The 26360-nt window shown below is 38.5% G+C and overlaps 3 protein-coding genes across 5 annotated transcripts in view; 1 reads left to right on the top strand and 2 right to left on the bottom strand.

The window, feature by feature from the left end:
* Positions 1-10547: 10547 nt before the first annotated feature.
* Positions 10548-14616, bottom strand: LOC108972450 (DNA repair endonuclease XPF). Its single transcript, XM_018939033.1, has 9 exons — positions 14246-14616; positions 14012-14173; positions 13348-13944; positions 13118-13272; positions 12449-13059; positions 12073-12396; positions 11446-11685; positions 10874-11389; positions 10548-10805 (listed from the first exon to the last, which is right to left on the bottom strand). The coding sequence occupies exons 1-9, from the start codon at positions 14539-14541 to the stop codon at positions 10599-10601; spliced, it is 3108 nt and encodes a 1035-aa protein (XP_018794578.1). The 5' UTR covers positions 14542-14616; the 3' UTR covers positions 10548-10598.
* Positions 14617-14903: 287 nt separating this feature from the next.
* LOC108972449 (protein panoramix) lies at positions 14904-18666 on the top strand. 2 transcript variants are annotated; one of them, XR_001993634.1, is made up of 4 exons: positions 14904-16463; positions 16547-16612; positions 16670-18296; positions 18447-18666. XR_001993634.1 is itself a non-coding variant. In XM_018939032.1 (3 exons), exons 1-3 carry the CDS (start codon positions 14975-14977, stop codon positions 17725-17727), a joined length of 2613 nt encoding a protein of 870 aa, XP_018794577.1. In that variant the 5' UTR covers positions 14904-14974; the 3' UTR covers positions 17728-18375. The 2 variants fall into 2 exon arrangements, 1 of the variants encoding a protein (XP_018794577.1); XM_018939032.1 differs by lacking the exon at positions 18447-18666 and having other exon boundaries at positions 16670-18375.
* Positions 18667-20436: 1770 nt separating this feature from the next.
* LOC108972448 (serine/threonine-protein phosphatase 4 regulatory subunit 2) overlaps positions 20437-26360 on the bottom strand; it is a 14915-nt gene continuing 8991 nt past the window's right edge. The window contains exons 3-4 of one of the 2 annotated variants that reach the window (XM_018939030.1): positions 24043-24231; positions 20437-22664 (exon numbers count right to left, since the gene is read on the bottom strand). In XM_018939030.1, coding sequence (XP_018794575.1) covers positions 20857-22664; positions 24043-24231 — 1997 coding nt within the window. In that variant the 3' untranslated portion in view covers positions 20437-20856. The remainder of the gene's footprint in view (positions 22665-24042; positions 24232-26360) is intronic. The other variant, XM_018939031.1, reaches the window with a different exon arrangement.

The raw sequence follows: 26360 nt of genomic DNA, 5'->3' as shown, positions 1-26360 counted from the left end.
TATAAAAAATAGGAACCTATTGACATTGGAACAACAAAACGCATGGTAAAAGTCATGTTTAAAATGGTAGATAGAAAATATAAAAAGTTCCTACTGACACTAGGGAGAAGGGACTGTGGATTCATGATCGCAAAACTCACTGGCCATAGTCTATTGGTGGCACACATCTGCAGAATGTTGCTGACAGACGGAGAAGACAACAGAAAATGACAAGAGCAAGACATCAGGGAAGCAAAAGAGCATCTCTTGTGCAGCGCTTTAAGCATTTGGGTCGCCAAAGTATGACACAATAAGAGAGTTATAGTTAGTGAGACCAGGAGTCTGTTAAAACGCGCGTCAAACGCAGATCATCTTTAAACATCTTTAAGGATGACTACGCCTAATGGACTTCGTTACTGATCTATGCGTGGCTCGTTTGCCCACCAGACTAACCGAACCTAACATTAGCTTTCGTGAATCGTGGCGTAGTAAACTTTAAATATGTTAGAAAAGATAATTTTTTCCACTATTAGGTTGATTTCTGAAACCCTGAGCTCTATGAAAGCTTATTGAGTTTAAGTATGGTATTTGCTCGTGTGGAGATAGTTTTCTCACTGATAATAAATCAAAATATGCAATAGGCAGATATTCGGATCTTACTTTATTGTATAAATGCTTTTCAAAAACGACTTTTTAAATTATTTCTGAAAAAAATTTCAGATTGATAGCATATTGGTTGGAAACTTTAGTTGTAATTATGCTTATGTTATTATAAGGTTAGTGATGATTTTACTATTTATGAGAATCGCAACTAACACCAATTCATACAACTCATATACATAACCTATGGACCTTAACGACAATAAAAAGGAAACAAGCCCCTACATTATGCGTACATAGAGCATTATTTCTAAATTATCCAGATTTCTTATATTCTTAACAAGTACTAATGTAATTTCTAATGATTGTGTGTGTGTGTGTGTGTGTGTGTGTGTACAAATATCTGTCACACTAATTCCTGCAACAAAGTAGCAGCTCACAATGGCTCATGTCAAATACCAGCACTAAATCAGTTGCTTTACAGCTTTGCACTACATCCTCGCAACCACTTTGCACAACTTTAATGTCAGTGCACACACCCCCGCAAACCCGCAAACCCGCTCTTCAAAAATTTCGACTGAGTCAACGCAATCTTTAAGTGCTGAAACATGTTCAAGTGTGTTGTAATTCGAGTGCTCGAACAAAGTGTTTGTATGTACATAGGAGCAAATGCATATATACATATATTTACTTACATATATAAATGCAACATTTCTATGTGCGACTCAGCTCAACTCAGCTGTCGCAGCATCTTCAATTTATCTTCAGTGTGCCGTATGCCGTACACCGTTATTCCTTAATGCTTGCCTTATTTCTCGCTGGAATGCAACACGATGCGAGATATTTTAATTGTTTTTGTTGTAGTTGCTGTAAAATTGTTGTTGTGTTTGTTGCATCTGTTTTCGTTGGGGTTACATAGCTATGTTGTTGTTTAAAAAAATATGTATATATGTTGTTGTTATAAGAAGTAAACACTGTTGTTGCTATGCTTGGAGTAAAAAATAAAAGTGTTGTTTTTGTTGTACAAAAATGTTGTTGTAAAAGGAATATTTTGTGGGTTTTGTAAAATGTAATGTTGTAAAAACAACAATGTTGTTGTTGTAAATATAAGTTGTTTTTGTTGTTGTTGTTGCACACATTAAATTGTTGTTGTTACAAAAAGTCGGTTTTAGTTCTTCTCGTAGAAAGAAATAAACAGTGTTGTTGTTGTAAAAAGGAAACGGTGCTGTTGTTGCATGCTCTGCATTTGCTAATACATACATACATACATATGTATATAATTGCATGCATATCTTCATGTACATATACAATGTATGCATGTGTGTTTGTTCGCCTACTTAAGTAGGTATGTGGAAATTTCCGTTGTATTTGTCAGCGGTCGCCGCCCATGTCTGTCACAGCTCAACCACCTGCGTGCCACCCACCATTTAACCGCCGACAAGCCGTCTTCGCTCTTACTAATTCGAAATGCTATATTATTTCATTCCTTTTTTTTTGTTTTTTTTTGTTTTTTTTTGCTTTTTTTTCGCTTTGTTCGCGCGCTTCGGGTCATGAGTGTGTGTCGCAATTTCCCCGAGTATCTTGTAACACTTAGTTCCGGCAGTTTTCTTCACCTCACACACGCGCACACACATGCATACAACATCTGTATAACATATATGAGTAACATATGCGCTTATGTATTAGTATAGGTACATAAGTATCTGCATATAAACTCGCTTGCCGCCGCTGGCACACATTGCAACCGCACAAGTAAGCCAATCCCGCACAGAGTTTTGTGGTTAAGTGCTTTTGGTTGCATGTTGCAAGCTCTTTTCCAATGAAATTCCACTTTTTCTAATATACTCGTATATAACGGTGCGGGTGCGCGGTGCAGTGAAAACCACTGACAGTGCTAATCATTGTAGAAATCTGCTGTAGTTAATTACACGCTCCGATTGCAATTGCATCGTTATTTAAATGTGTATTAATTCATCTTAGTGGCTCGTTGAACCGTTAAACAGCTTAATTGGTGTTTAGAGCTTAGTGGACCTTCAACGGTTGCTTTAATTTAATTTCTAAATGCTGAAAATTCAATTAACACTATATCGGCGACGAGCATTGCCCCTTTTTTCTAACCTTACATTTAGACTAAGATCTTATAAGTCAGCTAGTAGCCAACAAGGTATTATAGCACACTTCTTTGGGAGACGTTTGCCCTTTATATTTACGCTTTTTATAACCTTAGGTGTAAGTTTTCCTCAAATTATATTTGTATTAGCCATTTGCAGCCTAAAAACCTCAAATTCCCAACAGAAATACATAGATCCCAAAATGACAGAGACAAAATTTCATGACGCCACCAGCTATTTAATACTACTATGAGATAAAGATACATTCTATGTCGCCCCCTCAAATTAATCCCATTTAGCCCCTTTACACTTGTGCCAACGATTTTTCCAACCCTCGAAACAGTTATTGAAGTCAATATCCGAAAAAGCTTCGAATAAACGATGCATAATACTCAATTAGTATTCCTTGTTGGCAGTTTGGCCGGTCGGATGGCACCACACCTCGATGATCGAAGAAAACTGTCAACATAACCTTGATTTGGTTTAAATCGTCTGCTTCCAGGTAGTAAGCATTGATCCAAGATTCATCGCCAGTAATAATACGTTTGATGACATCCCGATAGTCGGAAGCATTTTTTAACGTTAATGCGATGCTGTTTTTCGAAAAAAAATTAGTGATTTTGGGACCAATGATTATTCTTAGTTCTTAATTAATGATCGATTCTCAAGCACCAATTCCTTTATTTGATTGCTGCGTTGATCATGAGTTGGCCTTGATGGCCAACCTGGAGGTGGTATTAAATCGCCGGATCTTGGAGACCCCTTACTTTGCCAGTTGTCTATTGGCAAATAACGTCGGATTGTTTTTACCAAAGATCGTCCACATCAACACATCTCAATTCAGGCACGAATAGTCAACACAATGACCGCCTTCATGTTTTGAAGAAATATGTAATATGGTTCCCTCCGTCTAAAGAGCACAACAATCTCTAAAATTTTGAGCAGCAACGGCGTCTCAACAATGGTTTGTAGATTATCATCACTCCAAATATAATATGGCATTCACTCGGCTTCAATCTTCCAGGAGTTGGATTTTGTAAGCCCGTAAAGCAAGATCTTTCCGTGAAATCTTCCCTACAGTGGACGGGTGCAGCTCCAATTGTTGCGCGCGATAACGGATGAAATTATTCTGATCTTCTTTAATACGCTGCACCAAAGCAAAATCGTCTTTAGTGCGCTCTGTACAGCATCTGAGGATGCGCATTATCCACTGAAGTAAACGTGGTGGGAAACCCATACATGGCTGCTTGAAAAACCGACTCTGTGGAGCGATTATGTCGTCCGAATATTGTAATTATAAGTTTGCCCTGTTTGCAAACATTCTTGTGGAGTAAATCTATTCATTTTGAAATGGCAGCTAAACTGACTTTAAATCAAGTAATATACATATCTGAGGTGTTGTTCTGGAGACATTATCAACTTTCACGCCCTTCATTCTCAGTGACATAGTATAGGCCAAAATAGAGTTAAGCAAACTCATCTTGGATCGAACGATGAGCTGTACGAGACATACGACGACATTGACATAGTGCAGCGAATTAAGAGACAGCGACTACGCTGGCTAGGTAACGTCGTCCGAATGGATGAAAACACTCCAGCTCTGAAAGTATTCCCGCCGCGGGAAGCCGAGGAAGAGGAAGACCTCCGCTTCACTTGGAATCCCCAAGTGGTTGTTAACTTGGCTATAATCGCGTAAGCGGTTTCTACGCCAGTGTAGAAGAGAAGAAGAATATAATAAAAATCCGGTTTTTATGGATTTCAACTTTTAAGCTAACTAACAATCAATTATTTTAGATCCAGAACTGAGTAGCAAGTTCCTCAAAAAGACGATAAAAAGTGCTTTCTACCGATATTTCAATATATATTGTACTTTATATATAATAAGAACGTCTACCCTTTCTTATAAGTATTTGATATGCAAAAAATTGTTTTTTTTTCGAGTTTTTAGAAAACACTGCACATCCTCATATTGCTATATAAAGCGTATATGTATCTCAGCCCATACTTAGCACCTGCTTCTCGTTCAATTTCCTGCTTTCTTGCAAACATCTTATTGCCTCAACGTTATATGTTATCCACCCCAGCCACGGCTGTTGGTAATGATGATTACGTATACGCAGAGTCGTACATGTAAACAAACACCTCGCTGTTATCATTGATAGACCATTTTTTTTACTAAACACATCTCTGCATCGCCTGCCCGCGTTATTTTTTAGCAAATTACATGTTGTTATTGTCGCTGTATTGCGATTTAACTTGGCGATAATACCCTCGCAACACTAAGCAGAATGCCAGCAGCACGGCATGCCAGTCAGCACCCACTTAGCAAAAGTTAGCTGGGCAAAAACTAGAAAATTCTCTGCCGATGGCCGCGTGTTGATTACATTTTTATATTTTTTAAATTGAATACAAAAGTAAATGTATGTATGTACAATTGTGTACTTCAAATGATTTGGGTAAGTCGCCCAATTCGCCTGCGAGCTTAACAGTAATGAGGGTAAAAAACTTTAAGGGGGTATTCTACTCTAGAATTTTGTAAAATTCGATTTTTCTTCATATACAATATTTAAAGTTTAGACCCTTAAGAACATATCCTCCAAAGGATTTTTAAAAATTGAAATTATTTTAAGAGCTACAGTTACATTAGTGACGCAGTACCTAGCCCGGTAGGTAGGTAGACTCACKTTTTTAAACGCGTTTTTCTCGAAACTACTGTTTTCCACACGGTACCGGCATTATCTCAAGTTCTATACAACCGATTCACTTGAAACTTGAACTTGTGTGAACCTTCTTTATATAATCCTTTATCCCTTTCCTTTATACAATCCTTAATCCTTTGTTTTTAATATTTAAAAAAAAATCAGGAATTTCAAAAAAAAATGCGTAAAAATGATTTTTATTTTCAGGCAGTCGTCACTTTAAAAAAAAAAAATTTAGTGTTCCCTGAAATAGGGACTATAACAGCATCCTTACTGATTAAGATTTTCTTTTGATTTTTTTTTTTCAAACCAACAGGAGAGTCAGGATCAATGTCACCAGGATGCGCCATTTTTTTACACCTGTGTGAGGGGAGAAAGTTTCATGGATAACTAGGTGTTCTATCAAACTCAGTTCTAGAAATGCATTCCCAAACGAAGCTCTACAATGTTAAAAGTCTGAGACTCTCGAGTCTTCTTATTGCGCCCAAAGCTTGAAAGATCGGGTCTCTCAATTATTTTCAATTTATTTCTTAAGTATAAATACGGGATATGGGACTATCCGTGCAGCAGATTTCTTGACTTGCGAACGAGAAGGGCTTTGATATCCTCTCAGCAGATCTCATTTTTTGCATGAATACAGTTTTAACCTCTGAGTAAATCTCTTTACTTCACAGATATAGTTTAGACTCAGATCTGCTATTAAACAAATCATGTTATCATGCGATGGATTCTGCCACTACCACTTTGCACAGAGCTTTCACCACATAACCAAATATTCGTGAGTGATATTATATGATGAACATATTCAATTTATATCTTTAGAGTGCCTGCTATCTCGAGCAGCTGCAGTTTTTGATCGTACAAAATGATTTTGTGCACTTTCTTGATGTTTTCTCTTTTGAGCGTCCACTGCGTTTAACGTCTTCGGTGCTCACGTATAGACTTAGCTTAGTATTCTTTATGTTCAAGTTCTAAAGTCGGGTCGTAATGGCTCATGCAGCTCATGACTTCCGGTCTTAGACCATGCATTCTCTGGATGGCTAAAAAACATTCGTTTGAAAGACACACACCACTTTTCTGTCGATTTTAAAGCTGCTGCAGGACGAAAAGGAGCTCATTTTATGCGCGAAGTCTGAATTTGGTATCCCCGCAAAACAAATACAACTGTGGAAACTGGACCTCTCCAAGGCATTCGATACCAAATGAGGTTTCAGACAATGCGACTCGCTTTCGTGCGACTTCTCCAATCTACTCCTGGAGAAAATAATTCGAGCTACAAATCTGAATGGAGAAAGTACAATCTTCTACCAGAGTAGAAGCAGATGACATCAATATCATTGGCCATACCAACCGCGCCGTTAGTTCTGCTTTCTCGAGTTTGGACAAAGAATTGAAACAAATAAGTGTGGAAGAGGACAAGGGCAAGCCGAAATATCTCCTGTCATCAAAAAATCAAACAGTGATCGCACCCGCAACTTGACTCCCACGCCACTATTGACAGTTATAAGTTCGAAGTCGTAGATTACTTCGCCTATCTTGGAACCAGTATTAACACCAACAACAATGTCCGATAAAATCCAACGAAGAATAACTCTTGCCAACAGGTGCTACTCGAACTGTGTAGGCAATTCAGAAGAAAAGTTCTCTATCGACGAATAAAGGCGAAATTCTACAAGTCACTCATCATCCCCGTCCTACTACTATAATATATGGTGCAGAGACATTGACGATAACAACATCTGATCAGGCGGTGCCATGAGTTTTCGAGAGAAACTTTCTGCGGAAGATTGGAGGTCTTCAACATCACGAAAGCCATACTTCTTAAAGTTTTAAAAGAGCACGAGTTTACAAGTAGTCGTTAGCCTGATCACCTCTCTCGTTCCCAGAGAGGCTTGTATTGTCCCTTTTATCGTACATATAGTTGGAACTTCGGATTTCTTACTCTTTCGTCTTCTTTCGAGAGATACGAACATACAAATTTCCATTCCAGGCGTTTGTTTTTATTGCAATTAGAATTAGTTTTTCAAGAATGTTCGTACTTATCGAGTGTTTATCAACAACTGTCAGCTACTCAAGCAAGTACAACGAGTCTTAAGCCTTCTTAGAAATAATACGGAAGTTTATGAGGAACTCCTTCAGTAAAACTGTTCCCCGGGATTGTCTTTACAGAATTCTAAACTCCTTCTGTCATAACGCTAGTTTCCAACGATTTCGGAACAATGTTGCGCCGGTAAGCAACGATTTCGAGTTGGTTTCCACAGAGTCAAGTTTACTGCTGGGTTTTACCCATAACAAACAGCGGTTTGGTATACTCGTACTGCACATAAAATTTGTTTGGAATGCGTAGGTGCCATTTAATTCACGTGACAAATTGTTAAAATAAATCAATCAGATGAATGCAAATATTTCACGTATGCAATAATGAGCATTTCAATTACATAAATGACTTTGAGTCATTATTTACATACATCGATTTTGCAAACATCATTAAATGATATGAGATAGTTTTGAAGGCATTTTGGCGGCTGCCGCAATCGATTCAATTGTGTGGTTGGTAATCGCCGCCTCATAAGTCGAGGTAAAATTAAAGAGTTGAATTCAAATTTTCTCAGCTTTCAAGTTGCCATAAAAATTTAGTACAAATTTAGTGGAACCCTACACGTAAGTCCGAGAAAGTCGACTGGTAACTGGCGAATGGCATATATTATGTTATGCTCACCGGCTCGAATGGCACAAAACGTTAAGGGGGTATTCTAATCTAGAATTTTGAAAAATTCGATTTTTTTTCATATATTTAAAGTTTAGACCCTTAGGAACATATCCTCCAAATTAAAATTATTTTAAGAGCTACAGTTACATTAGTGACGCAGTACCTAGCCCGGTAGGTAGGCAGACTTCTACTTTTTTAAACGCGTTTTTCTCGAAACTACTTTTTTCCACACGGTACCGGCATTATCTCAAGTTCTATACAACCGATTTACTTGAAATTTTGTGTGAAAATTCTTTATATAATCCTTTATCCTTTATTTTTATATTATATAATCCTGAATCCTTTGTTTTTAATATTAAAAAAATCAGAAATTTCAAAAAAAAGCGTAAAGAATGATTTTTATTTTCAGGCAGTCGCCATTTTTAAAAAAAAAATTTTCGTTTTCCCTGGAATAGGGACTATAGCAGCATCCTTACTGATTAAGAATTTCTTTTGATTTTTTTTTTTTTTCAGACCAACAGGAGAGTCAGGATCAATGTCAACAGGATGCGCCATTTTTTTACACCTGTGTTTCCAACGTAATACCCTCTTAAATTATTTGCTCACCGAAGTGTTCCCTCAATAAATATGTACATTGATTGAAGCGATGTGTGGAAAATAGCGCCTTCTTGTTTATGATTCCATCGGTAAACAAACCACACCAAACCGTTGTTTTTTCTAGCTGATATGGCAAGTCTTGAATCTCTTCAAGTAGCTCTTTGTACCAAATTCGGCAATTTTGCTTCTTTACATACCAATTGAACCTGAATTGGGCCTCATCACTGAACAAAATGTGGCTCGTAAACGTCGGTTCTTTTGGAACTTTACAAGATCCCATAGAGCGAAGCGATGACGCTTGAGAAGGTCAAACGGCATCAGTTCTTGCACAAGCTCTATTTTGTACACTTTCAATTTAAGATATTGACGTAAAATAGGCCAACTACTGCGAACGGCACAGAATTGACTCTCCACCATCTTCGTGTACACTCTCAGTTAAGTCTGTTATACTCGGTGGAATATTATCCGATAATGAATGCTGGGTCCCATGATGGGTGATAATGTTGCGAAAAGTACGTTCAGTAGGCCGATTATATTGACGATTTGTAAACGTTGTTCAGAAGTAAGTGTTTCTATGATGAAATGCCAAATAACACTGACCGAAAATAACACGACAGCTTGACACTACTTACGCGTGATCTTCAAAAAAAATCTGAAAAAAGGACGTCTACTTGGATCACCCGTTACTTAGGAAGTTGAACACTTTTGTATAGAAAGTTACTATACTCAAACAGAGCTTGCTTGTCAAAATGGACACAACATTAAAGTGTAGTGTTAGTGATATCGTCCAATACTGGAGCCAAATTGGTCCAGGTGTTTGGATATCGATGAACTATAGTGTTCACTTTTAATAGCTCTAAGCCTCAACTTTACCCAAAAGGATCGATGTTAATAGATTCCTTTAGTTGATTTATAGGTATACAGATGTACCTCTTTTTACCAGAAGATTTGTCCTCGGAGAGCCAAGATTACATAATTGGAACAAACCAAATTTTACCAGTGTGAACGGCATGTTACCTGGTTAAACTCCTTGGAATCTTTGGAGAATGTTATTGTGTGAATTGAACTTATGACTATCACAGCATGTCTCTTGCTATCTCCCATAGTGAGATCTTCCGCTTGAGGAAGATAGTGCACTCCTCTTCAAACAGTTTCTGCCGTTTATTTCTCGGACGCGATCAAGTTCAGACGTGTACTTAACGCCATTTACAGCGGAATTATTAACTCCTTCATCGATACCAATAAAAGGCGTACTTGGAATCGAAATACCACTCAACACAGACCCTGACCTTGAATTGGCGCTTGGAACTAGAATGACCCTTGTGAAACTTTGTTCTGAATACTGCATCGGCTTAAACTCCAAGAAGTGTACCGTTAAAAAAAAAAAAAAAAAAATATATGTCCTGCGTGCAAAGAGTCACCGCATGACCTAACCACTCTTTTGACTGACCACCTCTTTGCATGCCCTACAAACCCCGCTCATCTAATACCCTCCTGCCTTTGGTCCGAAGCCGTCGAAACAGCACGTTTCTTGGGCCTGCCGTTAGATGACCGCGACGACAACGCAAATGACCCTTACCGCCATAACGAGGACTAGATAACCGTTAAAACAACAACAACCACTCTTTTGCACGAATTAATAACTCACATTTACTCAGGCGTGTTAACCTCTCTCTGTAGTCCTAGCCCGTCGAAGTCATACCTTCCAGCAAACATTAATAAGGTACCCGCTACAATAAAAACAGCAACAAACTAAAGTAATCATTCGCACCTCATCAGTTCTCGCAACAATCGGGTTCACGCGGAAAAGACCGACGACAACAGCAACAACATCGATCTCTCGCAACACAGTTGAAGCTCATCCTTTTATTTTCATTCAAATCCTTAAACTACATGTGGTATTTAATTTTTAAAACGCCGTTGCAGACCACGTGCGGCCACTGCTGCTGCAGCGCCGCGCCGAAAACGCGAGTGTGTGCCAACGGACTTGCCTGCGACCAGAGCAACAGCGCCCGACACCTCATCTTTCTCGGGCAAATGAGCCACATGCAACGCATCCCACAGCATGCGGCCATTCTCCTGAGAGTCGAGCATTTCGCCGATTTCCGCCTAAAATGAAAAGTAGATTTACAATGAACTGGATATAAACTAACTACTTGGTAGGTGGGTGGGAGTACCTGCGTGCACTTCAGCAGCGCCTTCAGCGAGCCACCTTGACGCATGAGTTTGTGCACGTTGCGCGTGTTGACGCCGGGCAAACGTAGGAGAAAATCATAAATATTTGGATTGTATTTCAGCTCCTCACCGCTGCTGCCGGACTCATCGCAGCCCACAGCGGCGGCTTGCTTCGGATCCGGTTGTGGTTTGCCCAGTTTCAACTCCTCAAAGAGTTGCGCCGTCGCATATGGACTGGGCGACCAAATCAGACGCAGTTTGGGAAAATGTATGGTAAGCAATTGCAGCTTCTGCACAATATCCGAATGTTTGGATGTAGTATTCTGTGAAAGCATATATTTGCCCTGCAGGTGGAAGGGTTTATTCTGATCGAATTCAATAAGCAGTATCGGTTTGGCGTAGTAACGCTGCATTTGTATGCACTGATTGTACAAGCGGCCGGAATTCAACGAGCCTATAAGATCGGAAATCGATTTGCGCTCGACGCAGATATCGGGTGTCAGTATGTAGTCGCCAATCTGAAATGGACCGATGTTATTAACGTCATGCACTTATATTTTGAAGTTAAATTTACCGTTATAGTGACAGGTAACACTTCCATGCCACGCCGGTGTATTAGACATGGCAGATCAGAGCGAAACTCACGCATATCTACAATAATTTGCGCCGCAGTAAACGGTACAAGATCCACTTGACCGCCAGCTTTGCGGGTAACAGCATTTCCAGCTTCTCCGCCTGCGTCTTCGGCATATGTCTTATAGAGTATGAAAGCTTCATCCGTTTTGCCATCCTGATACTCAGGTATGACCATAACCTTAAAGTCAACAAAAAAAAAATATTCAGTTAGCAGTAGCAAGACATATATTTGGTATATTTGGTTCACTTTTGAGTTGATAGTCCTTGGACGGATAAAAATCCGGGTCCGCTCCGGTTACGTAGGCTCAACTGTCGTGGGAGCAGAGACAAGTCGGGGTGTTGTTGTTGTTGTTGTAACGGCAGAAATTTCTGCTATGGTGGCGCTTTGACTGCAATGACCACATTTACTGAGAGCAAATCTATGACAGTGTTAATGGCCACCACCAGACGGTTCCCCCAACAGTCGTGTCTACGTAACCGGACCGTACCCGTATTTTTATCCGTCCAAGGACTGTCGACTCGGCAGCAACAACAACAGTGGTTCACCAGATCGTGACAGGCTTACTCGCTTCGTTTCTATAATCATTTCGAAGGCCTGCTTCTCACGACGCAAGCTCGTCAAATACGATTGCTCTTCCACGGTACGCGCATGTATGAGGAAAAATACGCGCATGCGCTCGTTGACAGCGCGCCGTTGACGCGCCTCATGTATCTCCAACTGTCTTATAGCAGCCACATTGCAATGGTACATGATCACATACTGTGGCTGTATCTCCTCGAGTATGCGATCAAGCGCCATCGGACCTTCATGTTCAGTTTTAAAAGTCTGTATGCAGATGAAAGGGTGATTGCGTGCCGCTACAGCTGCAGTAATGTCCAAATCTGCTAACTATAAAAAAAATAGCTTTAAAATGCTTGTAATTTGAAACTGAAGGACAAACCTCTGGGAAGGGCTCAAATATGGAAGCATTCATATTAATCGCTGCAGCGCCACTAGCATTTGCGGCATCCGCAAATTCAGCGAATGTTGACGATGTGTCATCGATATCGCTCAGTTGCGTCATGGTCAATAGGTAGCTCTCCTGAAAGAACGTGGTTGAGAGTGGATCATCCCCATCCGAGCTAGTTAGCAATTGTGTTAGCTCATCCATGGGCGCGCTTGTGTCCTCGTCGACAACATCGCTTTCATTGGTACCAGCTTGCGACTTTTTCTGCGTGCCACTGAATTTTTGGGTGACTCGTGCATTCGCTGCTGACTGTTGTAGTTGTGTTAGCGCTCTTTCGATTTCTTTCACATTCTTCACTTTGTCATAGCTCTCCGCCAACTTGCCAATTGGTATCTCGTGCTGCATGGCGGCATATAATAAAAAACGCTCACCTCCTTGTGTGAGAAATTGACGCAACTGGAAGCAAGTGCGTGTATCTTGACATAGTATTAGCACTTTGGGTGGCTCCAAGCAGTCCGGATGCGAGCGTTTCATATCTGCAGGTATTTCTACTTTGAGTATTTCGGCTAAATGTTGCCATTTCGGACAAGGTTCGGGTTCGAATTCTGTAAAGTAAAAAAAGTTAAAATGGAATGCAAAGACTTAAAAATTCAAACTGCTTACCGCCCTGCGCGTTATAGACGCGCTCTTTGGACAAGTTGAATATTTGCTCTGCCGAGTCCAGCAATGTCCAACCGGAGTTGCTGAGCGCGTACTCTGTCGTGCGATAGCGTTTGGTGAGCGCATAAGCCGCTACTGCATCATGGTAGATTGTGGAACTATAAAATCGGTATATATGTGTATAAGTATGCTTAATACAAAAATTAAATCAATTTCAATTTTGTCTCACTCACATCATTAGATTGCGCAAAATCTTCAAATCAGCCACTATCAGTTTCGTCTGGGAGTTCAGTTGATGCCAAATGCAGTCCAGCTGCGCTTGTAATATTTTGTGAAACTTCTTTGTAACGCAATTCTCCACAGTGATTTCATCCAAATCGACTAGGCGATTAATACGTTTTATTTCGCGTACTAAGTAATTCATTATATCCAGCAAATGCGTTTGTATCTGTGCCATCTTCTGCGTCATTGGCACGTGCAGCTCAATCGTTTGCGCCTCGTATGGTTTCAACGATTGCTGCACGACTGCATGGAAACGTGGCCAAATGTAGAGTTGTTTTACGAAGAGATTGCGCATAGTGCGCTCTATGTGCCCGTAACCGATGGTGAATGCTTCAGCGCTACTAGAAAATGCTTTAATGAAACCAGTTTTGTTACGCATGCGAAAGAGACGCAAGGCAAAGGCTTCCTGACACGATTCGACAATCGTATGTGCGCGCAACACTACCATGCCGGTTATCAATTCGATGGGTATACGATTTTTTAATATATCCACAACTAAAATACGTGTGCTTATGAATTGTATCCCTCCTTCAAAATAGACACGTTCTCTATGGGTAGATTACAAACAGGTTAATTAATATAGTAATTTCTCAACTTATATGACATGCTGCTTACCGCTCAGTCGCAGTTGTTGCTACCTCGTGTACATATTTGTGCTCCAATTTGGCTTTATAATATTTCTCCTCCCAATCAGAAAAGTTGATAACTATCACAAGATTGCCTGGATCACTGTAAACCTTCAGTATGTTTGTAACAACACGCGTGTAGTTTAAACCTCTGCGATATTAGTTAAATGTCAATATTAAATATATATTTATAATTAAACATATGAAATTCATTATCACCCACTTGGCGCATACGGTGAGCCCATCCGAACCAACTATATCAAGAAACATCTGTTTCTCATATTCCAGCATAATGACATCTTTACGCTGTAAATATTCCTCAGCTGTCATAACATTTGCTAAGGTTGCATCGTCGTCCTGAAATCCAGACTCCTCTACATTTGAGGAGGTTTCAGCCTCGGTTGGTAAAGGCTCCTCTGTGGATTCTTCCTCTGAGCATCGTTCGGGGCTCGATTGCTCATTTCTTTTCTTTAAGCTTGCTTTCGATGTTGATGGCTGATTATCTTTCTCACTTTCCATTTCGCTATCAAATTAATAAATCTGCTTTATGATTTCAGTATTTCACCATTTGGCGGTATATTTTTGCCGGTTTACTCAAAACAAAAATGTTTATATACAATACCGCAACAGCTGACATATTTTTCGCATAATGTTCTGCAGGGTGATCACAAAATTAAATAATGTATAATTCAGTTTTGCTACTCTATTTTGATTTTATTATTACTGTGTTATTATGTATTATGTCTCTTATTCTGGGAACTCATCTGTTTTTATTTTAAATTAAATTCCTTTTACTTTTTTGTGGAAATTTAACACACTAAAGCATATTATTCAAACTCTGTAACACCCTTGTTTGTGCAATTAGTCTGCAACTCTTTACAACACTGCAAAATTTATTGGTTTATTTTAACAATTTGTGGTTGCATACAGCGTGCATTTCGCAATAATAAATATGGAAAACGATAAGAAAGATAGCAAAGCTTGCCATGATCAAATTGAAAAAATAATGCAAGAATTGGATGCCACCAATACAGGTTCCAATTCATCAACTCCACCCGCCTTGGATGAGCCACACAGACCAATACTTCTGCCTCCTGAAATCAAAGAAGAACCCAAAGAAAAGGACGCCGAAATGATATCTCAGCAAGAAGATGTTTGTAGCAACAATGAATTGGTTGCAGTTCCGACTCACATTTCTGATGACCCGAAATCTTTATCAAATACTCAAGGTCAAAGCACGCAACATGTAATGCAAATAAAGAAAGGAAGGGTTGAAGACAGTAATGAAGTATCAGCTGAACCACCTAAAATAGACAAAGACATAACAAGTAGTGAAACACAAAACACAATTCAAACACCAGTGGCGGAAGGAATAATAGGAATCAAACCTGAACCGATAGATGCACCTTCACTGGCAGCAGATGCTGCGTCAGAAAATGTGACTTATAACAGAGGAGTAGAAGTACCAACTGAAACGAATATGGATGATTCAACTGCACCCAACAGTCCAAATGGTGTGCCTGAAGCAGATGGAGCATTGCCCGATAATTTCTTTGATGACTTAATCAAGGATGCTGATAATATCACAGCAGCAGCTTTAGAGTGCAGCGAACCAAATACACTTGAAAATGAATCCACAGAAATGTTAGTCAATATAAAAAACGAACTTGTTGATACTACAACTATTCCAGAAACAACAACAACGGAGACTTTAGAGTCCACCGAACCGCCACAACAACAAAAACATACCGCCGAACAAAATATTGCTACTCCAGAACTTCTTAATGTAAAAAGTGAACCTGTTGGTACAACAGCTGTTTCAGAAACCACAACATCCGCACCGATACCAGAAAACTTTTTTGACGATTTATTAGTTGACCATGTTGCCAAACGTATAGACGACGTAGTCAATCATGGACTTGAAATAAAATACTCCGAACGTCTTAAGGAGCTGGAACTTTTGGAAGCTGAAGAGCAGAGCTCAAATAAGGCACATAAAAAACATAAAAAGAAGAAAAAGAAATCACATAAACGTACGCACAGTGAAGCAAATGAAGACGAAGAGACGCTTGTTGCCAACGTAAACAAGCGTAGCAAGCACACATCCCATAGTCCTAGTATGCCACAAGCAGCGTGCATACGCGTTAAAAGCGAATTCACAACTGGTGAAGAAAGTACACTTCACGGTGGTACACCTTTTTCTAACCATTTGAGACCTGACACATTTAATTTAGATTCGGTTGAGCCGGAAACCAGCGCTGCAGGCGCTAGATGTATGATACGCGTTAAATCCGAGTTTGTCACAAACCTACCTGTTGCGGAAGAATCAAATGACTGCTTACCAGTAAGAGAGACTGAGCTTTTTCTACGACGTAGCAACGTCAATAGAAATGGTCTAATTATGGACATGACCGCACCGTTAGGTTTCAAGCGCATTAAACGTAAACAAAAATTCTCATACAATACTTTTCTAAATTGATATAATAATTCTTTTAATTTAATTCGTTTCTTTTTTTTTTTTTAGTGGAAAGTGATTCGGAAGAATCAGAAGCAGAAGAGTCTATTTTACCAAAAGATAAAATGGAAAATTGTAAGTGAAATCCCACAATATGACATAATTTGAATATATCATAACGTTCTATTGCAGCAAAACAACGAGCAATATTAGCTATAGAGGAGTTTAACAAGGCAAACAAAAACCGTAAAGACCCGTCTTTTATCTATACGACAACTGTGCGTAAACTACCCAATAGTAGTTCTTATATCAGGCAGCAAATATACGATAATCGTTCACCATTGCACAACGTTAACAATGTTCTCTATAAGTTCAACTCCTACGCTAATCACTTCAACCTACAGGAATGGGGTATAGAAGCACTGCCACCAAAAGCAAGTGAAGTAGCAAAAATATTAGGTTTTGATATACATGCTTTGGACAAGAAAAAGAAAACATTTACATTTCCACCAGAAATACAAAAAATTAAAAGAGAAGCAATAGAACAGACTGAAAAGCGATTGATTGACGTGCAAACGTCATTTCTCAGATCTGAGTCCACGCAAACCGACAAAGTCACCGGACATGATATAGCCATACAAACTATACCGCAAGGCAATAATATCGGTACACAAACAACAGCTATGTCTGCCGCAGGTAGCAGTAAATACGGTGATCTGCCACTAGTGCGGCAAATAAGCACGTTCAATGAAAATCAACTAATGGCTTTAAGTGATTTTGCCGATTTGATACGCGAACCGGCGCTAGCGGCCGACTCGACAGAATTGTATCGTCTGCACCATCGTTTGATAGATATCTATAAATACTCACAACTACCATCTGAATTCGGACAAAATACCCAGCATTCAAACAAATATAGTATGCATGATCCACGTCAAAAAAGAATAAACTCGTTAGCGGAGTCGCCACAACCGCCAGCACCAAGGATGTTGGTGAGGCATGAAGCGCAACCGCAATCATGGCCACACACTGTTGTACGACCACATGCAGTTGTTCAGCCACCTTATCATCGTCCACTAGCACCGTTGCGACCACAGACGCCGGTGCCGATACGCCAACGACTAGAACGTACAGCAGATATGTCATATACTATTCCTGTTATCGCAAATGTGACGTCGATTCATCAAAGTGGCACACTACCGATGGATCCACGACAAAACACTTTCGGCGGTGGTGCCATGCGACGGTAATGCTAAGTTGCGTTACATATCGCACAATTTATAGCCTTACAAGCCACTACTTATTACATAAATATTTTTTACGCTGACAATACCGCAATGTTGAAAAGTTGATTATATACTTTTAAGCTTAGCCTAGTCATTAGTGGCCCATCCACATACCACTACCCTCGGTTTTTCTTGACAATTGGGTCTTTAGATACACATTGGAACATTAAAAGAAATATCTGGTGGTGCTGTTGAAAAATTAGTCGGTAATTTAACCAATAGGTGACTTGCAAATATAAGAATTGTCGCAAATTTTAATTCGTGTTCGTGTTGTGAGCAAATTCGTACAAAAGCACTAACCGAACTCCTCAGTCAAATCAAAGTAAAAGTTGTATGTGAATCAGCCATAAAGGGTTTATGTAAACAAACAGTTGTTGGTACATGAAGCTGCAGGCTTAACAAATGTTTTAGTGGCAGAAAACGCTCTTCATGTAATTTGGAAGAATACAGCAGAATTGTTTGGCCTGTATGATTTAAAATCCTGGTTCATATCAGCTTGACAAAATCGTATTATCAATCAGTTAGTGAGTATGGTATGTTTTATTTAGGTATGTTTATAAAAAAAGACTAAAAGTAAATCCAATAAAACAATGCTCTTGCAGTAAATACAAATGTTTTGTTGTTTTTGTACGATTATCAATTACATGTATTTAAATTATAAATCGGTTTTCACTTTATTTTAGGTTTGAAATCGCTTTCATTTTGCAGTAGCGGATTTTGATTACATATATACGTTTTTTCTTCTTGTCTTCCATATATGTACTATATATACATATATATGTCTCTATGTAAATACTAACACTAAAATAATCGGATTATGCATGTTTGTTTGCAAGTTGGAAAGAAAATTATATTGTGCTGAACTATAAAGCAAACAAAAAAAAATCTCATAAAATTTACTTATTACAATATTATTTTTAATTTTCGTTTAGTTTATTTCATTATTTTATTGTATCTTATTTATTTTTTACTTTATTTTTTATTTAATTGTATTTCTTTACTTCATTTTTATTTTTTGTAAACAATCATAAATGATACTGCTGAATTGTCAAAAATCTCCATCTTTTCCACTTAAAGTACCAAAGCTAACAGAGCTGTTAAATATTAGTGGATGTTGCCTTATATGATTGAATGATTAATGTGAATAATGGAAAAAATGTGTTATCACATTTGGCTAAATTTCATATGAAATTTAATTTTTTTTTTGCAATTGGTGTATAAAAATTTCATAAAAATAAGTTAAATTAAATATTTTTTTATGAATTTTATAAAATATATTTTTAGTTATTAATAAATGCATTGAAAAGTGAATGTATTATGTAAAAATAATAAACCAAAGCAAATTTGAATATTTGTCTCGCGCTAATTATTTACGTAGTATGCATGTAATAAAAGATTTATATTCAGTATTTAATTTTTTTTTTTCACGTTCACGTGAATCTGCGGCACATGTTTTTAAGCATATTTATTCATATATGTATGGAACTTTCATCATTTGGAAGTCAATCGAATAAATAAATACGGCAAACAAAGGGTTGAGAATTAGGCAAGAAAGTGTTAAGGTGTGTAGAGTTAGTGAAAAAACAAAATAGAATTTAGCGGTCAGTGGTTTTTCAGTTGTTTGTAATTTATATCTTTTTTTTATAAATAATAACACGTACTCAACACTAATCTATGATGTCGACTATGCATCCCTCTTTAGATGACAAGTGCGGCTAAGAACTGGCTATGAAACCACAAACTTATCCTACTAATGACAGGCACATCGCTTCTCCGCTACTATATTGTATATTGCTGTAGTAAGATTATTGCATAAAACTTGAGTTTATCATCGATAAGCTCGATTTTTGCGGAGCAATAATAATCGTAAAATTTTTGCACAAATTTACTTAAAAATAAGAAGCATAACCTCAAAAATTTTTTAATATTATTTCATTTTTTTTTATTGTTTTTTAATCAGGCAACAAAACAGCAATGTTTCGAATTTTTTCGAAATTATGTTTTAAAGAATAATAAATAAGTTCTCAATTCATTGCTTATTGCACGGCATTGGAAACAATGTGGCGTCAGTTAGGTTGTCACAATGTCAATTAAACCTTTGCCCAATTAAAATATTTTGCTTTATTATAAAAAATCATTAATTTTAGTAGGTCAACGATCACTAGTCACAAATTGGTGTAAGACAGTTGAGCTAAGTAGAAATATGTCTTCTGCAGCCTTGGAAAAAAATTACAAATGTACAATGATACATTGATATTAAATAACAAGCTTTAAATGCCACGATTCTACTTCTCTGTATGCTAATATATTCGGCGCGTAGAACAAACAACAAAATAGCTGCCTCAATGGCGACTGATGTTGAAAAACCAAAATTGTCTGCTCCCTCACACTTTCTCTAGCAAATTTCTCAACCAAAAGAAACATAAAAAAGAAGAAGAAATTCCAAATCGGCCTTCCTTGCGCCACTGTGTGATAAAAGATAAAGATGTTTATCGTTTTGAATTTTAAATTTTTTATTTACTATTGTTGGCTCGCATTGTTTACACAAATAAAAAATGTTAAAATACACGATTTTATTAATACCATTTCAATAACTTTTAAATTAAATCGTAAAAAAGGAAATGATGCAAAAGCCAATACGTATTGTTCGTTGTCCATGTGGTGTTACAAATATTCTGACAAATGGAATGGAACAGCACATATCACTGCTTATTGTATAAAGTAGACGCATATATATATGTGTGTATGAAGTATTTTGTTTTTATATATTTCTTGCTTGCCAACCACATTATTTTTGTTTTTTGCTTTTGTTTTGTATTTTCTTTTTAAGTTATAATTATTATGTTCTCTTGATAGTTTAAATTAGCTTACAACGAATTTCGTTTACATATTCATGTAAATTTTGCTTATGCGCCTAAAAACACGCTACATATTCAAAAAGTATTTAAGTATGAAGAAATCGCTTTGCGTCGCGCTGTCGCCGTAGTCGTCGTCGCCGTCGTTATCGACGCATTTCACAATTAAAAATTTTTCTTTTGTATTTTATGCGTGTGGAAAATGTTATTGTTTAGTTTGTTATGTGCTGCCACAAAATTACTGATCCATGGCCTCCTGACTGGTGTCATCCACTTCCATGCCAGCGGGTTCGTCCTTGGATGGTGCTGGTGGTTCGTTTGCGTCAGTGGCCATTTCGGTGGCAGCGTTTGTTTCGGCCATAACAACTTCGTTAACAGCGGGTTGGCCCTCCTCAATCGGCACATCGTCCATGGGTTGATCGTTGAGGGCTAATGTCGGTGTAGGTAGCGGGGTGGCTGTTGGTGTGGCAACAGGAACGGCAGCAATAGCTTCGGCCGAGTCTGGAGCTGGAGTCGTATCTGCAGCTGGGGCGACAACATCGCTTTTTTCGGCTACATTAACAATATCAGCAGTTGTGCTTTCTACCGCCTCAGCGGTTGTTGGAATTTCAGCTTCGCTGGCTTTAGCTGCGGTGGCGGTTGCAGCAGCGGCAGCTTCTTTGTTTTCTTCCGACGCAGAAATTTCGTTTTTAGCTGGTGCAGCAGCAACTGTTTCGGCTTTATCCACGGCGGTTTTACTACCGGAAACAGCCGTGGACTTTTCAATCGCAACAGCTTCTGCCTCGTTGGACGTGGTCGTAACAGCTTCAACTACTTTTTCTTCGACCGGTTTTTCCAATTCGGCAGCGGCCTCTGCATTGCTCTCAGTCTTTTCGGATTCTTTTGTTTGGGTGGCAGTGGAGTCGGTCACTTCAGATGTGGCTTTTGGTTCAACAGCGGGATCTTTCGCTACAGCAGCGACAGCTTCAGCTCCAGCAGCCGTTGTCTGTGGCGCAGCTTCATCTTTTTCTGGTGTGCTAGTCGAAACTTCGGCCTTAGAATCAGCAGCGGCCTCGTTGGCTTTGACAGGCGCCGTTTCCTCTTGAACTTTGTCTACGATTTTAGCGCTATCCTTAGCACAATCACTAGCAACCGCTTCTGTCGCTTTAGCTGCAGGCTCGGCTGATTTCTTGACCTCGGACTCAGCAGATTCTTCAACAGGCTTGGTAGTGGCTAAAGCAGCTGCTACAACAACCTCTTTTTCGCCTTTCTCTATTTCCTGTTTTTCAACAATTTTTTCTTCTTCTTTAGTGATTTTTGATTCGGTTTCCGACTCAGCGATGCCTTCTACCTTCTTAACAGCGTCAACTTCTTCAGTAGCTACTTTCTCAGTGGAACTGGCAGTTTCCTCCTTAGCAGCTTTTTCCATGTCATTGCTTTCTGCAAGCACTTCCTTTTCCTCCTTACTTTCAGACTGTTTCTCATTCGCTTTGTCTAGCACGTCTTTTTTCTCTACTTGCTCCTCCTTATTAGATTCCTCTTTACTTTCCTTCGATTCTGTTTTTTTATTATCAACTTCTATCATTTCTGCATCCTCGGACGGCTTAGCCACCTCTGCTGCTGGTTTACTATCACCTTTCTCTGTTTCTTTCGACTTAGCTTCAGCAGCTGCAGATTTGCTCTCATCCTTTTCCACCGATACACCACTCTGTTCATCTTCAGTCTTTTCAGCGGTATTTTCATCTTTCGCATCCAAATCCAGCTTTGCCTTTTTCGGATTCGGTAAAATATCATCATCGGTTGTAGAGTGCTTGGTAGCTGTCTCGCTCACTACGGACTTTTCTTTCGACTCAGACTCTGGTGATGCTCCACCATCGGTTGCCGAAGCTGTACCATTGCCGTTGCCAGTGCCATTGCCGTTTTGTGCCTCCATATTGAACAAGGATTCATTCTCCATATCGATATCGACGTTGACATCCAGCGACAGATCACCGTTGACAACTGAGTCCAGTGAATCGCCGTTCTCGCTTTCAGTGCGTTTACGACCGGGTTCGATGGTGCTCACTACTAGAGTTGAAAGAAGAGAAGAAAAGAAGGTCTTTGTTGAGAATTTATTGTAAATGCAATATTTTAGGGTTAATTTATTGCTAAATTTTACACACTGGATATCTACTTAACAAGAAACACTAGACTGAAGATTAACTGCCAGAAAACTGACGACTGTTCTCTAGAGAATCTGTTTCAGAGAATCTCTATGAAAACTTCCAAGCAGAAAGTGCCTTGAAAAAATTCCCTATTCTCTTTAACTCGGATCATGCAGGGCTCAGTATGTAGATGTCATCTCTATAAAAACTTCCAAGCAGAAACTGCCTTGAAGAATTTCCTATTCTCTTTAACTGGGATCATGTAGGGCTCAGTATGTAGATGCCATTGAGAAAATCTCAAGGGGCATCATGCAATGGTACGGATCGCTTAATTTTGACAGGTCCGGACCGGACGACAAATTGCTACCAGCTAACGATTTCGGAGTTTTGTTTCGGCTTTACATATGTTTTATATGTCGGGTTATATTCTGGATAATTAAGAGTGTAACCTGCTACAGCATCCAGAACGAAGCTGCGAAAGGGTCATTCTCGATTCTCGCAGCAACTCGAGCACTTCGTCTGCAATGGGTGGTGGTTTGACTCCAAGTACGCCATTCACAGCGACGAGCTGCACATTTGTCGGAACCGCCGAAATCGGACTACTATAGCATATAGCTGCCGTACAAATCCGATCAAAATCAAGTCCTTGTATGAAAAATAGAACAACACTACACTTTCCGAAGAAGCCGATCGATCAAAATCAAGTCCTTGTAAGAAAAACTATTTTATTTGACAAGATATATTCATGAAATGTGGCATGGAGATACTATGTCCAGGATAACACTACACTCTGCGAACAAATTGCTTAGATCGGACCACGATGGATCACAACATTCCTTACGTAGCTTGGAGAAATGTTTCATCATTGTCCAAGACAACGCAACAACCCCCGAAGAAATTGTCATGCTAACAGTCAGATCAAACTAAAGCTCGTGTATGGAATATTTTGTGCTTTTGAAGGGTATTACAGCTGCAGTACAACCATAGGTAGCGTTTTTTCTTGTTTTACACTCATTACGTACGCAGTACCAAATTTTAGTTTGCATCTGGCTGAGTTGATTTCATAATTTTATAAATAAACGTAACTTGATTCAGACATACCATTCACAAGCACGTTGTAACCTAAAATGTTCACGATTCTCTTCAAAAAACTTATACTAAGTATTACTTAAAGCACCAGCTAAAGTTCAAATTAGCTTCAAAACGAGCGCTAAATCTACAAAAACCTTTCATCTAAAGGATATACTGCCGAATTTTTCAGATTCAATTATTTTTGCCTTTAATGACGAAGGTGCACTCACCTAAAATGTTCTTTTCAAGAGCACGCATAAATTTATCAATGCGACTGTATTGTTTCCGCGGATCAATCAAAAGCTCACACAAACGCTGAATGGTAAATGGTGCGGCATTGAATAATTCCAGACGCTCCAACAGCGATGATTTCATGCTCTCATAATTAAAAGGATCAACGTTCGGATATTGAGGAATCTCTGCAATGGAAGAATGAGAAGAATAATTATTAAATTTGTACATATGTATAGGTGTGTATATAGTCTCTTCAAATGATGAGAATCAACTTGGTAAATGTGCATATAAAGAATGGAAGGAACTGGCTGTAAATAATAAGCGCTGAGTGTGTTGTTATGGCTTTGTAGTAGAAAGTGCGCTTTGCTTTTTAAATCTGATTAAGAATACACACATACACACAACTATGTATGCATATAGAATGTGAAGGCTGCTTGAGCCGGAGTGAATGCCATTAAAAACAGCTGAAAGAAAAATGCACAAAAACAAAAAAAAAAAGAATACAAAAAATAACAGAAACAACCCGTCAAGCCGTCAAGCAGCACTATTAAAATCATACATTGTTGGTTCACATACATACGTACACCGCGACATACATGCATATGTATATGAAAAGAAAACAATAAAAGCGCCTCAGGGGGGTTATTGTACTCCAAGTGAACGATTTGAGGCAAGTTTGCGCGTGTAGACACCGAAACGAACACCAAAAAACCGGCAATTGCGCGAAATTATAACGAAGGCATGCAAAAAACGATTAGCGCAACGCACACAGCGACAAACGGACAGACAGACAACCAGCCGGTCAGATTGTGAGCAACAACTCTCACGAAAAGCAAAAAAAAAAAAAAACAATAAGAGAGCCATATAAAAAGAAAGCTTAAATGGAGATAGCAGGCCGGAAGGTTGGACGCATAAAGGAATGGAGCGCCTGCTGACTGGCTGTAAGGCTAGTTGTTGTGCTTTTTTCTTCGTGTTGTCTTGTATATGGGCTGAGAGCGCGAGGCGCGCTCTGAAAAGCTGAGCGCAGAATGCCGGCTACTGAGAGTGACTACCACAGCACAGAAACAAGTAGCGTCAATTGGGAGCAGCCGGTAAATGTGCAACAACAACTATAACAACACTTTAAGCGATGTGTGAATTCGGAAGCGCAGAGCGCCAATGTGGCGCATTTGTATATACATACATATGTATGTCTGTATGTATAATATGAGCATGCGGAATGAATCCTTGGTGCTATCATTTGTTTGACGATGCTATAGCGCCGCCATATCAATGATATGCAAATTTTATCGCAATGTTGTAGCAATGATTTTTTTGTTTTTAATTTTTAAGTGATTTTTTTCAGCAAGCACGCACATTTATATCATATATGTATATGTACATACATATGTATGTATGAAAGTAATTGGTTGTAGGCGTAAGTGTGTTGATTTCAAGTGGTTTTGTTATTTATTACTTGCTTACAAGTTTTTGTTTATTTACTTTTTTGTATTACACACACGCACAAATATCAAAAATGTTGCCAATCGCTTAACTTTGTTGTCTTAATTTAATGCACGCACTTATTAAGTTGAACTCGTTGATCTGCAGAGAGCAAAAATGGTAAACAATTTTTTTTTTTAAGTTAGAAATAGTGTAAAAATGTGTAGTTATAATGAAAACTTTAATAAAACCAATTTAAATGATTACTGTTATTGGAAATGTAAAACTAAACTATTATTCTTTTACTGAAAACTAAAATAAACCGTTTCAGTTTATTTTTTACAAAAAATTTTTTAAATTAATACATTTCATATACTATGTATTGGAAAAACATTAACAGGGTTACAAGGGCATTAAAAAATAATTTCGTTTTTCCGCAAATATTACTTAAAATATTTTTGAAACTTTAATCTCAAACATCGGATAGGCAAAAATATCAAATTCATATAAGAATTTAATTGTAAATGTAATCATTTTTCTCTTTGTTTTGGAATTTACATTTTTCGCGTTTTTGTATTTTTTATTTGACGTTTGTTGTTGTAGAATTTGGCCGAGTTGACAGTCCTTGGCGGTCCGTTTCGTGTCCGTTTCGGTTATGTAGATCCGACTGTCGTGGACCGTTTTGCGTATTTTATATACCAATTCAGTTATCTTTTGTAAAGGAAAGCTTATTTTCAATAAAATATTAATTTTCAAAGAACGACGTTTGGCGTGAGAAATTAAATTTTCAATTTTTATAAAATTGTTTTTAAGCTGCAGCGCTTTAATTGTTAGCAAAAAATGTTTATTTATTATGTACGAACACAACAAAACAGATTTTTAATTAATACAT

Source organism: Bactrocera latifrons, unplaced genomic scaffold (assembly GCF_001853355.1).
Source record: "Bactrocera latifrons isolate USDA-ARS-PBARC rearing strain unplaced genomic scaffold, ASM185335v1 scaffold_4, whole genome shotgun sequence".
In the NCBI taxonomy this organism is placed as follows: Eukaryota; Metazoa; Arthropoda; class Insecta; order Diptera; family Tephritidae; genus Bactrocera; species Bactrocera latifrons.
The sequence above is the reverse complement of the archived record's forward strand: the minus strand, read 5'-3'. Positions and strand labels throughout refer to the sequence as shown.